At 37.4% G+C, this 13,438-nt stretch overlaps 1 protein-coding gene across 9 annotated transcripts in view; it reads left to right on the top strand.

The window, feature by feature from the left end:
* CEP128 (centrosomal protein 128) overlaps positions 1-13,438 on the top strand; it is a 391,529-nt gene that overhangs the window by 116,423 nt on the left and 261,668 nt on the right. For all 9 annotated transcript variants that reach the window (XM_032878540.1, XM_032878542.1, XM_032878539.1 and 6 more), the window contains 2 exons: positions 1,272-1,622; positions 9,244-9,894. In XM_032878540.1, the coding sequence (XP_032734431.1) occupies positions 1,272-1,622; positions 9,244-9,894 (1,002 nt within the window). The remainder of the gene's footprint in view (positions 1-1,271; positions 1,623-9,243; positions 9,895-13,438) is intronic.

Raw genomic sequence — 13,438 nt, 5'->3', positions numbered from 1 at the left:
AATTTAGCAAACTGAGCAAATGCAAACCTGTTGCTCTGAAAATGAAACTCGTTTTCAAGGCATTATTTTTATTGTATTTTTTTGCCATGATGTCAAACAATGACTTTAACCATGAAAGAAATTGTATTTCACTTATTTGAGCCATAGTGCAGGGATAATGGAATCTGGAACTGAACGTTCAGTTGTGAGAATCAGGGGAAGTTGGTAAATGTTTCCAGCCTTCATTTGTAGGAGCCTTACAGCAATGTAGGTGATATTTTGTTTGTCCAGCTCCAGTATCATCTTAGTCCCCTGAACATGGCCTTTTCATGTTACCTTTGTCACCTGAGTATTGGAAAGTAAGGCACAGGAGGGGCAGCATACGGGATACATTATTTCTTAATTTGTCACTCCCTTCCAAAGCTCTATAATAGTGGCTTAATGTTAATGATTACAATATTCTTTTATTTGTTTAAAATGTTATATAAAAGTATCCTCTCATTTTTAAGTTAAAATAGATCTTTACCAGGTCTTTTCAAATTGAAAATATGTATGAAGCATGATGATTTAGTGCAATTTCCAAATGTGTTGTTGACCCATTCTGGGAAGCTGGATTTTAAGAGTTCAGGTTTGCTTTTCTTAATTATTATGTAGTTCAAATAAGTTTGTTTGTTTAAAAATCTACCCTGATTTACAAAGCTTGAGCTAAGTTTAGCAATTTATAACATTAGATTTAGCTGGAATTAATGTGTCTATAAACACTTTATTGAGAGTCTTTTAAATGAACTTTCAAATATTATCTATATTGATCTTTCTATCATCAATGTGCATATTTTATTAGGTATTTTTATTCTATTGTAACAAAATGTATGTGTTGCCAGAAAGTGAAATATTACATATGACTGCTGTGATAATCTGACAGTTTTTAAAACTGACATTTTTTTCAGTTGGACAAAGTGCTAGATTCTTACTAAAGTAATGCACTTTGTTTTTCTCATTAAAAGCCCTTCTATTTTGGTGACAGTCAACTGGAAAATATGTGTTTTCCCTATTTGGATAATGAAGTAGTCTAAAAAAGGGAACTATTTCTATAAAGAATTATTCCCAACTTAGGTGCCCATAAAATACATAGAGAGGGACTCATATCTTCTAGACTGACTACTAATGAAATTTGGTACCGGTGGTTCCCATTTCAGTCATTCTCAGACATTAGAGATTCTTCTTTGATGCTATGTTAGACATCCAGTTTTGACAAGAACATGTTCCTAATATTTCTCATGCTTTATTCCCAGAATTTAACACATCAGTTGGAGCACAAAGAAAAGGAGCAGCTACAGATGTTGGATCAGCTTAAGGAGATCCAGAATCACTTTGAAACTTGTGAGGCCAAACACAAGCGTGCTGACCTTCAGATCTCAGAGCTGACCCACCATGCCGAGGATGCGACCAAGCAGGCGGAGCAGTACCTCCTTGAGTTCCAGCAGTCAGAGGCCCTGAGGCAGGAGGCAGAGAAGAGGAGAGAAGAGCTGAAACTGAAAGCTCAGGAGTCCATCAGGCAGTGGAAGCTTAAGCACAAGAAGTTAGAGCGAGCGCTGGAGAAACAGTCTGAAACTCTTGATCAGCTGACAGACAAGAATAATCAGGTATAAAAGCCAAATTCCCAAGTGATGGTTTTTGCTGTGACCAACCATTCATTCATCCATCCTTTGAACAAACACTTGAGTGCTATACTGTGCGTGTACTCTATCATGATGTCCTTGATAGAGGAGTCTTTTTGTCTTGGCTTTTTCAAGGTAAAAAGTAATTTAATTTTTTAAGTTTTTAAAGTCTTCTCCATAGTTTAACATTCTGTGAGTTTTTAGAGTTGGCCCTTGGAAAGAGATCCCTCTATTATGCTTAGTGAAATAAGTCAATCGGAGAAAGACAACTATTATATGATCTCCCTGATATGAGAAAGTGGAGATGCAACGTGGGGGGTTTTGGGGGTAGGAAGGGAGGGAGACAAACCGTAAGAGACTCTCAACCTCACAAAACAAACTGAGGGTTGCTGGGGGGGAGGGGGGCGGGAGAGGGTGGTGGGATTATGGACACTGGGGAGGGCATGTGCTATGGTGAGTGCTGTGAAGTGTGTAACCTGGCGATTCACAGACCTGTACCCCTGCGGCTAATAATACATTATATGTTTATTTAAAAAAAAAAAAAAGAGATCCCTCCCTCTCCCTCAGTTTGGCTTTTAGTTCCCTAAGTTGAAATTATTCTTTGATTTTCAAATGGAAAAAAAAAAAAAATCACAAAGTCTTCCATAATATCACCTGACTTTTCCCCCAATGCATGTATTTTAAAATCTCATTTTTTAGTAAATTTCAACTTAAGTATTGGTTGGAAAGGAACATTTAAACATGTAGTAGTTACTACTGGACCATTTTCTGGCAGCAACTATAATGGCTTTCGTTAAATGAATGACGTTCATAATCTCACTGCCTGAGCAGTATTATCAGGTCACAAGCCTCTTTAAGACTCTGCTTTTGTGCCTTTTTGATCGCAACAAAAAGCATTTCACTGATCCGTGTATGCATTTCACATCGTCTTTCCCGTGTATCATCAGTTACTTTAAATGGATTTTGTGCTCCTGTGTTGATTCTCAACTATATCTTTGGGTTGAATTAAACCTAGATGTTTATAAGATAATAAACAGGAAAGACAGGGTTGATTTTTATCCATGTTTAGTCTTGGTTTATCATTTCTGCTTTGTCATTTGTCACTTGCCAAGAATTCTGAACATTCCAAAAGAATAATCATTTGGATAAGTTGACTTTCTTTCAAAGGAAAACACAATGTAAGGCAATTATGTTTATAAAATCAATTATCAGCACTTAAGAGTGACAGATGCTTATTTCAGATGAGCTGTCCCGGAAAAGATGCTTTACCATTTATATATGAATTTCGTGGACATCTAGAGGTTGGAGGAAGCCATCACCTTGTACTCATTGTAGAGTGCTTTTCAATTTAACCCATCTGGGTGACTAGTTGCCCTGAGGTAAAGGAGTTGTAAAGCTTTCAGACTTGAAGCTGAACTGATCTGATCCCAGGAAATTGCTCTACTTTGATTATCCTGTTGTCAGTCTGGTCTGGCAACTGGTTCAATGAGCATGACTGTAGGGGAGGTAGCTAGAAAGAAGGTGGGTGGGAGGGACTGACTGATTGAAAACCGCCTGGGGATTTTACTTAATTAGAGGAAATGTAGAAGGGTCCATGTCTTCAGACAGTATCCTAATCCATGGTGCCGAGTTTTCTAGATGGAGTTTTTTTAGATACTCAAAATTGTTAAACAATTATTTCCCAGAATGCTCCTGATATAATTATTTTTATCACTTAGCATTGCTAATGATAAGCAAAGAAGTAGTTTTAAAGTGATTGCCACAGTTAGGATAGTATCACAATTATCACAGCAGGCATTGTAATTTCCACTTTAAAAGGCTTAAAAATGAATGCGGCATGTTGGAGTTAGAGCAGTGGTTAATCAAGGAAGAAAGGGTAATAGCTATTTCATTGCACATGTAAGCGTCCAGTAAATCCATGATATGGAAGTACGTTGTAAATAATTTCGGAAAAAAGCCTCTATATGTTTATGTCTTACTGAATAATACCTCTAAGGAGTATTTAATTTTTAATAAAATCACAAAACCACCCCAAGGCATTAGGAATACAGCGTATGGTTTTTTTTGTTTTGCTTTTGTTTTTTGTTTTTTGTTTTTTGAGCTAATTATTTTCAAAAAGTGACTCTAGGGAATATTTGGAAGTATATATTAAAATAAAAATAATACTAAATTCCAAATAAAACACATTATGTTTTACAGAATAAATTGTTTAATAAGTAACCTTGTTGAGACATTTTCTATGCTCAAACAATACAGTTTTTCTGTTTCTCTACTACCATTTCTCTTTGTAATTTCCAGTGTAATTTATTTTCTGCTTTAAGATTTGCCACTTAAAAATGTAGTAGAAGGCTAGAGGGTTGTATTCTCTTAAAAATTGCTCTGATTTACTTTTTTCCTGTTTTTTACATTTTTGGAAATTTGGTAAGATTGTTAGATATATATCCTATTACAAAACTACTTTGTTATCGAATTATATGGAATATCAAACAAATAGCATATCATTGCACAAAAACCCCAGAAGCATCAGATTGTGTACTTCCTTGAAAGAAGGAATGGCATGGATGTTTACATCAGGGGACCATGATATGATGTTCTTTAGAGATATGTAAATAAACATGTAATGGAGGACCTAAAATTATGTAGATACAAATAATCTCATTTATTGTGATATTTTTGTCTTTAACTTTTTTTTGTCTTTATCTTTTAAAGTGCTATTTGAAGTTGTTGGTTCCTATACCAACATTTGAAAATGATAAAGGAAAAAATTTTGAACTTGGATTCTGATCACAATGTATACTTTCCTGAATATTTCCAAATACATAGATGTATATTTTAATATGGATAATAGGAATGCTTTTTAGGTTGCTTGTTTTTCTTGCTGAGTTGGCAGAAGAATTGGTTTGGCCTGTATTGAGCTTTTTGCTTGATAATATTTGACTTCAAGAATCTTAAATTGCCATCTTTTCCTTTTTTGTATTGCCTTCATGCTGAGGAAAAAAGGAGTATATGTAATATATACTGTCTTTTAACAGCTGAATTTTTTAATTTAAAAGTTGAAAAGAAGGATCAGTGCTAAATACATTTTAAATGTATATATGGTTCTACCATAGGCAATTTTAGAAAGGCTAAAGTATGGATATATTAGAATAACCCAGAATCCATCTGCATATACCTTCATATGCAGAAAAATAACTTTTCTTCCTTTTTAAAAATTTTGTCTACCTTTTAGTTAATTAGGAAACAGAATTCTGTGTGTACTTTGTGGTCAGGCTTTGAAAAGTTCGTTTCTATTCTTATTATGGTTTTAGACAGTATCATTCTTCTGGCTTCACACAGCCATTTTCAATCGTTCCTTCATAATCTTCTCTTACAGCTTTTCTTCTTTGGAAGCTGGGTTTGCGTGGTTAGAACATTCTCTTCTCATTGTTCCTAACTGCTACATATTTTTGCATTATGCCTCCCTATTTCTCAAGGATTTTTGCACCTGGCTTCCCCTCAGCCTGTTTCATTACATGTAATTCTTATCATCATCTTTGGTGATTACAAAGTTCATCTCAGCAACCTTAAACTTCAGCATCCTTAAACTTCACTAATTTCCCATTTTACAGTGACCTCCAAGTCACTCAGCAGCTAATTTCTGCGGCTAAAAATTGTCCTCATCTGTAATTTCTCCATGTCCAAATCTTTACTTCCAAAATTTCAGTCTCTGATCTTACACATTTCTTTTATTTCCTTTTCCTTTTTTAATGATTACCATATGATTTTGATCTTGACCAGTCATTTCCTGCAATGTTTTTTCCTGTCAGATTGAACTTCATGAAGAGCTGCTCTGATGACATGCTCACCAGCCTCTTTGATTTCTTTCTTCCACCTCACACATCTAACTGATCTTCAATCTGGAATCTTTCCCATTTCTTCTCCTGAATATACAGGGAAAACTTACCTAGAAGCATCAGTTAGCTTCCGTAGTGGTCTTGATTATCCCCATCTACTCCCTCCCCCATCCATTCAATCCGTTCCATTCCATTCAAAAATTAATGTAGGCCAGTTACCAAGCATATAACTCTTTTGAGCAATGGAGAATGAGTTATGAAGTCTCTTGGGGGAGCTTCTGGAAAACATTTACTCACCCCTGAAGAAGATACATAAGAGAGATTTTTTTCCTTCTTTGGTTTTGTTCTATTCGGCTGTGATGCCTGCAGTAGCCGAAGTTGGCCGTCTTACTGTGGTCCTGAGAACGAAGTCTCATACACCAGAAGGTATTGCCGAGAGAAGTGCAGAGAGGCGGACCTAGAGCTTTGACACCAAGTCTGGAACAGTTCTGCCTGGAATGATATTAAATTACCTTGTAGTTTAAGTCAGCTGGAATTGGAGTTTTCTCTTACTCTCAGCAGAAGATATTCAAGCTGAAAGGACACATCAGTTCTCGGAGTAAGGAGCTTTAAATAAAAGAGCCTAAAATGTAGGATTGATTAAGTGGAGAACTGAAGTAGGGACAGGAGCATCATACTTTTCTAAAGGGGAAGTTGGCAAACTGTGCTACTGGAAGTAGTTGTTAGTTGAACCATCAGAAATCCTACCTTTGGGCAGTGATGCTGTACCTCAGAGTGGGGTATTAAGTGACTGGTATGAAAACTTTAGGATGTTGGCATGGGTTGTGATCTTACAGATCCACAAGAGAAAGACAAATATAGGTTGAAGCCCGCCTGTCTAAAAGTGGAGAAAAGTAAATAGTAAAAGCAGAGAGCAAGATTTTTTGGGGGTAGAGAGACTGAAAATCTGCAGTCTATAATCCAAATATATGTAGTTTGATAATTTGGAGGTTTTCAGTGATGGACCAGCCAAATGATCTGTCCTTGCTGAAGTTAGTCCAAGCAAGAGAGGGAACTAGGAAACTTAGCTGAAATAAAAATGAGGTGAAAAACAAGCCTGATTTCTCAGGTCCCTTTCAAGTGCTTCTACTACAGCATTCCTGGCCAACGGGGATCCAAGTCTATTGTTTTGAGTTCCCTCAAGATAAGGCCTATTCAACTGAGGAATGTCCAGGATATTGAGGTGGCAGTCAAGACACTGTCATTTGCCGATTCGGAGACAATGTCTAGACAAAATCTTGGGCTGTGGCTACTAGCCAAGCAATTAACAAAAAGCAAATAGAACTTAGTTTTTAGTATCTTTATTGCCAAAGAATTTGCAAACTTGACTAATGTAGTCTGTGACTGTCCACTCTAAGGGTGCCACATTTGTCATGAATTGATATGATACTTGGAATGCTGAAACTGAGGGCAAAATCTAGAGAATTATAGAGAGGCAGTGCCTGAGTTTTTGAAGGACTCTTCTTGAAGTGCTCCATCTCTGGTGTTCATGTTATGTGAGAAAAATAATGCTCTTTATACCAACTTTAGGAAGATAATACAGTATTTTGCAATCAAAGATGTTTTACCTGCTAAATCTCCATCTTGAAAATATCATCTTTATCTTCTGGGCAGCAGGGAAGTCTCTTAACTCCTAGCCAGGGCCTATGTTATCTGTTCCAAATATTAAGTACGGTCTTGAAGCCACTTCTGTTCTCAGGCCCTGCTTGCATTATCCTTACAGCCAAGACTCGATTCTGCCAGTTTCTGTCTGGTATGGTAAGTGGACCTCCCAGAGATGACTCACCCTAATTCCTGGAGCCTGTGAACATGATGAGATATCACTCTCATGGTTCTGTTATATGGCAGAGTTGACCTTAAGATAAGGAGATTATCTGGGTGGGCCTACTCTAATCACAGGAATCCTTAAAAGCATAGAAATTTTTCTGGCTGTTGAGAGGGGGAAGTTGGGGGATTTGAAACACAGGAAAGATTCATTGTGGTGTTCCTGGCTTCAGAGTCTGAGGGGTCCATGAGGCAAGGAGTGTGGGTGGCCTTAGAAGCTCAGAGCAAACCCTGGCCCAAAGCTAGCAAGGAATTAGGGACCAGGGTGTTAAGCGCATGGAACTAAATTTTGCCAACAACATGGATTAACTTGGAAGTGGATTCTTCCCGCTAAGCCTCCAAGTAAGAGCCCAGGCCAGCTGATACCTTGACTTAACTTTAGGAAACCCTGGGCACAATACCGTCCCTGGACTTGGGATCTGTGGAAACAGGGAGACAATAAATGGTATATTTTTTGCTATTATGTTTGTTGGAATTTGTTAAACTGCAATAGAAAAATAATACATCTACTCTTAGACTTACCTATATTTTTAGCCATTTTAACTGCCTTTCAAAGTAATCTCTTTCCTCTGTGGCCCTGAGTCTTTTCAGTCCAGGGGCATTGCTTTATCAATTATACCTGCTTTTCACGGATCTGATTACTATCTTACACGAATACCTCCCTGGGATCCTGGCTTCTCCTTGAACTTGAATCCTCGGCACCTTTTTTTTTTCTTCTTTGCCACTAGTCTTCATCACAACCCTATGATATAGGTGCTATTATTATCTTTATAAAGATAAATAATTTCCTTGAGGCCCTAGGGTGACTTACGACTGGACTGAGAATCACATACAGTTTTCTATGGTCAGCGCTCAGCTGCCTAACCACCTCCTTTTATTATCTCTCATGCTGGCTTCCTGCTGTTTTTCCCTGCTAAAACTGACAGGGTTTTGAGGGAACTGTTTCTTTGGAGTGATTGACTCATTGTAGTTTATCTTGAATTGTTTCATACTAAAGTATAAAATATGAAGTGTAAAACTGCCTTGTAATTATTTGCATTTTTACTTGTTATTTCTAATTCTGAAGTAAGAGTCGTGATTTTCTTTTTTTCTGGGTGAAAGCCATGGCAGGCATCCGTAAGCAGAGATGGAGATTGTTCTTGGTGCCAGTGTTGGGGGAAAGGGATGGTGATTCCAGCTTTCTCAGCTGCTGACTTTTTCATTGATTTGGGAGGTGGTGAGGACGAGAGGGGTAGTTCTTGGCCTCCCTCCAACTGTCAGTGTCCACCTTCACCCTGCAGAGAGGCTGGCAGAGGGTGATGGACATCTGATCCCTTGACCTTTCTGCTGTGTCCCTTCCCCACCTATCATAATCTTAATCCTATTTCTATCTTTTTGGGGCTTCGAGACTTCCAGTTACACATAGTGTATTTCCTCTCCCTACCGACTTTATTTATTAAGTAATGACTGATTGTACCATAACTTTTCTTAGATTGTATCTGCATGGTTCCCTATATTGTCTTCCTTCTCTATTTTGAGGTTTCTCCTTTTTAAACAGGTGCATTTGAAATGCAAAGAACTGTTATTTTAAGTAACATTAATTATTTCAACCTCTGGTAAATTATAGTAGGAACCTTTTTCTTTCCCCATTCTTTTGCTAAATTTTATCCTACATTTAAATAATTATTTATAATCAAGGATTGATATGTGTTGGTGTTGAAAATCTGCAACATATTATTTCAGTGTGGTGCTATGTCAGGGTAATTGTATTTTTCTTTTTTCTAGCCTAAAAGCAATTTTTCATTAAAAAATGGAAAAAATACAAAATACTATTTTATGGATTTTTCTTCTCCTTGTGTATTAAACTTTATTTTCTGACGGTCTCTCTGGTGAATTTTACAGCGTTGTTTTTTTTTTTTTTAACCTGATAGATTCTAAAAGAAAAAGATGAACTGAAAGGCCAGCTTTATACAGCGTTACAACAAATAGAGAATCTTCGAAAGGAATTGAATGATGTCTTAACCAAACGTGCCCTTCAAGAGGAGGAGCTTCACCGTAAGGAGCAGAAACTAAGTGATGTTAAGGCTCATCAAGTTGACCTTGAACTAGAAGTCAAGGATTCCCTGGATACTATCCAAAGGCTAGAGAGTGAATTGAAGCATCAGAGTAAGATTCAAAGCCAGATGAAAGTTGAGAAAGCTCACCTGGAAGACGAAATCACAGAGCTAAAGAAGAGTCAGGCTAGGGACAAAGCCCAACTTCTCGAGATGCAAGAAGCCATCAAGAACTTGAGTGCCATCCGGGCAGATCTTGCTAATAAATTGGCCGAGGAACAGCGAGCCAGGAAAGATGTACTTAAGAACCTTGCTGACCTCAAGACACAGGTGAAATCCAGAGACGAAGAAACAGCTACAATCATTACACAGTTAAAGCTAGAACGAGATGTTCACCAGAGGGAGCTGGAAGATCTCACATCGTCATTGCAGAGTGTGAAAACGAAACATGAACAGAACATCCAGGAGCTGATGAAGCACTTCAAGAAAGAAAAGAGTGAGGCTGAGAATCATATTAGGACACTGAAGGTACCTGCGCTGAATTATCCTGATGATACTGAAGGAATTTTTCTGGTGGCTCATGAAGTTAATAAAGCGTAAACTTTTAGAGATCATTCTGTATTCCTAAGCACTGAAGGGAAGATAAAACTAACAGTAAAGAGGCTTATTCATGCCTGTTCGGCCAGGTTGAAATGAATTATAGCAGCCACCTGGGAGCACCTATTTCAGAGCACTGAAGCCCTTTAAAAAGAACGGTTAGCTATTTTGGGAGTTCAGGAAAGGCAGAGGTGGCAGTAAGTCGTGGACCTGAAACGTGCCCTCATTCAACATCTGTGACCTCCCAAAATATAAAAGGCAAAGACTTGTCAAGGCCGTAGAAGTTTAAACCACCATCCTTATTAGTATGGTAACTAAAGTGGATCAGCTTATAAGCTGTGTAAACCCAAGGCTTTTGAGATTTACCCTTTCTTTTCCAAATCAAAGTTGGCCTGGGTAAATGCACAATTGAGATCTTGCATTGGGGAAATACTTCTAGGGTCTGAAGGTATTAGCATTATCCCCATGCAGGGGAATTATTTTATAACATGATTGTCAGGAGTGTGATAAATCTGTCCCTCCTTCCTGCTTTCGCTTTTTTCCATAGTACTTCTCATCATATGATATAGATTCCATATTATTTATTTTTTAGTTTCCCTTTATTAGAATGAAAAGTCCATGAGGACTGGGATTGGAGTCTGTTTTGTTTACAGCTGTATCTCCAGTGCCTAGAACAGTTCCTAGAACATTGTAGATATCTGCTGAATAGGTAAATACATAGATAAGTCTTCAAAGGTTAATTACAATTTTTTTTCAAAGTTCCTTGAAATATAACTGCCATAAAAATGCTTTGATAAAGATGAAGTTATAATGAAATAGCTGACATATGTAGAATGCTTTCAGCTTTTTATGAATTCTCCCCCAGTTTCATGTAGCCTACTGGCAGTAGTGGATTTGGGGTTATTAATTGGGGTGGGCAGAGCAGAATGGAGGCTGGGGGAATAGGTGTAAGGCCCTTACCATATTTCATTCAACCTAAGATACCATCAGTTATAAGACTCATCATTATGTGCTACTAAGGAAAAAAAAATACCTCCTTCTGAAAATACAACATACTGTCAACTGCAAGACAACATCCCAAGACAGAGGTGGTAAAATGTGGAAAAATATGTCTTAATATTGATGAAATATGGCATAGTAGTCTGTCAGAGTTGATGAGGACATAAACAAAAGAAGAATCAGAGATATGGAGAGGAGCTAATCTTAAAGAAGATAAAATATATGTCATATGTTGATTGATTGGCTGTGACAATAATAATAATAATAATAATAATAATAATAATAGCAGACATGTTTTCCCAGCACTTAGTTCATGCCAATCATTACTATAAGAACTTTACATGCATTAACCATTTAATCCTCACACAATCCCTGCAGATTGTATGGTATTTTTTCTCTAATTGAGGTGTGGAAACCTAACTGCCCAAGGTCTTAGAGCTGGAAAGTAGCAGAGACGGGGTTTGAACGTAGGTAGTCAAGTGCCTGTGTTCTTAACTATGCTGCTGTAGTTGAAAGGATGACTGGGCACAGACCTGGGGGACTAGGTGGATAATGAGGCTGTTTGTCAAGGTAGATAATACAGATAGAAGAGCAGATTTGGAGAGAAGAGTGGCAAATCCAGTTTGTTTGTTTGTTTTTAACGCATGTTGAGTTAGGTGTAAGAAAAAAAGAACAGAAACATAACCATGAAAATTTAGGCAAAACAGTTTTTAGTTCATAATGGATTAGACATTGAGGAGGAAAATGAGATTAAAATTGAATATTTGGGATCCAGTGACCCATTGATGGTAGTTGAAATCATAGAATTTTAATGAGATCATGTAGGGAGAAAGAGAGGCTGAAACTCTAGAACATCAATGTTTAAGGGAAGTATTGAGAAAGAGGTTCTAGCAGATAAGAATAAAGGACTATATGAGAGACAGGAGGGAACCAGAAAGGAATAGTATGTTGGAAACCTAGGCAGGACATTTCAAGAAAGGTATAGTCAAGAGTGTTCAAAATGTGGGATGCCTGAGTGGCTCAGTTAGTGGAGTGTCTGCCTTCAGCTCAAGTCATGATGCCAGGGTTCTGGCATTGAGTCCCACATTGAGCCCCTTGCTTGGCAGAGAGCCTGCTTTTCCCTCTGCCTGTCCTTCCCCCCTACTTGTGCTCTCTCTCTCTCTCTGACAAATAAATAAAATCTTAAGAAAAAAAAAAGTGTCAAATGTGGCAGATTAAAAGAAGAATTCAAAATGTGTTTACCCCTTTTGTCAGAGATGGCTAGGGAAGGTCCATGAGGAAATGTGAGGGGGTTGGATCAAAACAGAGTAGATAGTATTCAACAGGCAGTTTCCCCCATTCTTTCATTAGGAAGTGCTTTGTATTCATGTATAGTGAAATAACTGTAAAGCTTTGAGAAATTCTCTGTATGTAAAGAGTATATAACTTAGAAGTACTCTGTAGATATTTTGAAACTTTTAGGCATTTTATTTTTTAAATTTGGAAGACAGAGGAGGGGTGTTTCAGCCACTCTTTAATGTGGTATAAAAGCAACATAAGAGCTTAAAAGGAGAACCAGAGATTGTAAGCACTTTTATTGTAAACTGAATGACTTGCCCATAAGGAAAAACCCCTACTTCATGCTATTTCACTAACATAATCCTATACTTTTACTTATTTATATTAATTAAAAGGAGTTGATAATAATGGTCATCACAGATGACTTAGTGTACTGAATTATGTATAAGAGGACTTGGGACAAGTAGCTCTATAAATGTTCTATTTCTTTGTCTTTTGGCTTCACTTTTATTTTTCTGGGTCCAATAAATGCTGATACATTACCCGTATTTTTTCTCTGCATGATTTATATATTTTCCCCATCTAGGACTACTTATGCCTTATTTGAAATTTAAATGTAAAATATTTTAATGAAATATTCTAGCTCCTATTCATATTTGAAGGATATTGGGTTATCACCTCATTATGATTTCAATAGAAATCATTTGGTGGAGCCTTTTTGCGGGGGAGGTGATCAAAGACTAAGGGTTTGAGCTCTATACTTTTGCTTCTTGCTGGCTATATGATCTTGGTCAAGTTACCTAACCTTTTTTCACCTCATCAATAAAATGGGACTAGTAATGTCTTTATCACAGGGTTTTCATGAGTACAACATCACTTTGTAAACCTTAGAGTGAAATGTAAATGTACTATTAAAACCATAAGAAATAAGTTCTTAGTCAAATTTAGGCATTGGCGTGTGGGTAAATGTTTTAAAACTGGGGGGCGGGTGCCAAGGAAGAAACCCTGATTTGTAGCATTTACCCAGTTTAGTGTTGTATATATACCCCATTTGACTTCAGGCTATCAAAGAACGTTATCACCAGAGAGGGACAGTTTTGGAAAGAGATGAGCACCTCTGGTTTTTAAGGCTCCCTGAGCTAACTCCAGTTCTCCACTGGCTTTAGGGGAACCTTCTGTACCCAAGAGTTTCATTAGC

Source organism: Lontra canadensis, unplaced genomic scaffold (assembly GCF_010015895.1).
Source record: "Lontra canadensis isolate GAN:19392208 unplaced genomic scaffold, GSC_riverotter_1.0 scaffold64, whole genome shotgun sequence".
Classification (NCBI taxonomy): Eukaryota; Metazoa; Chordata; class Mammalia; order Carnivora; family Mustelidae; genus Lontra; species Lontra canadensis.
This window is presented reverse-complemented; position numbering and strand designations above follow the sequence as displayed.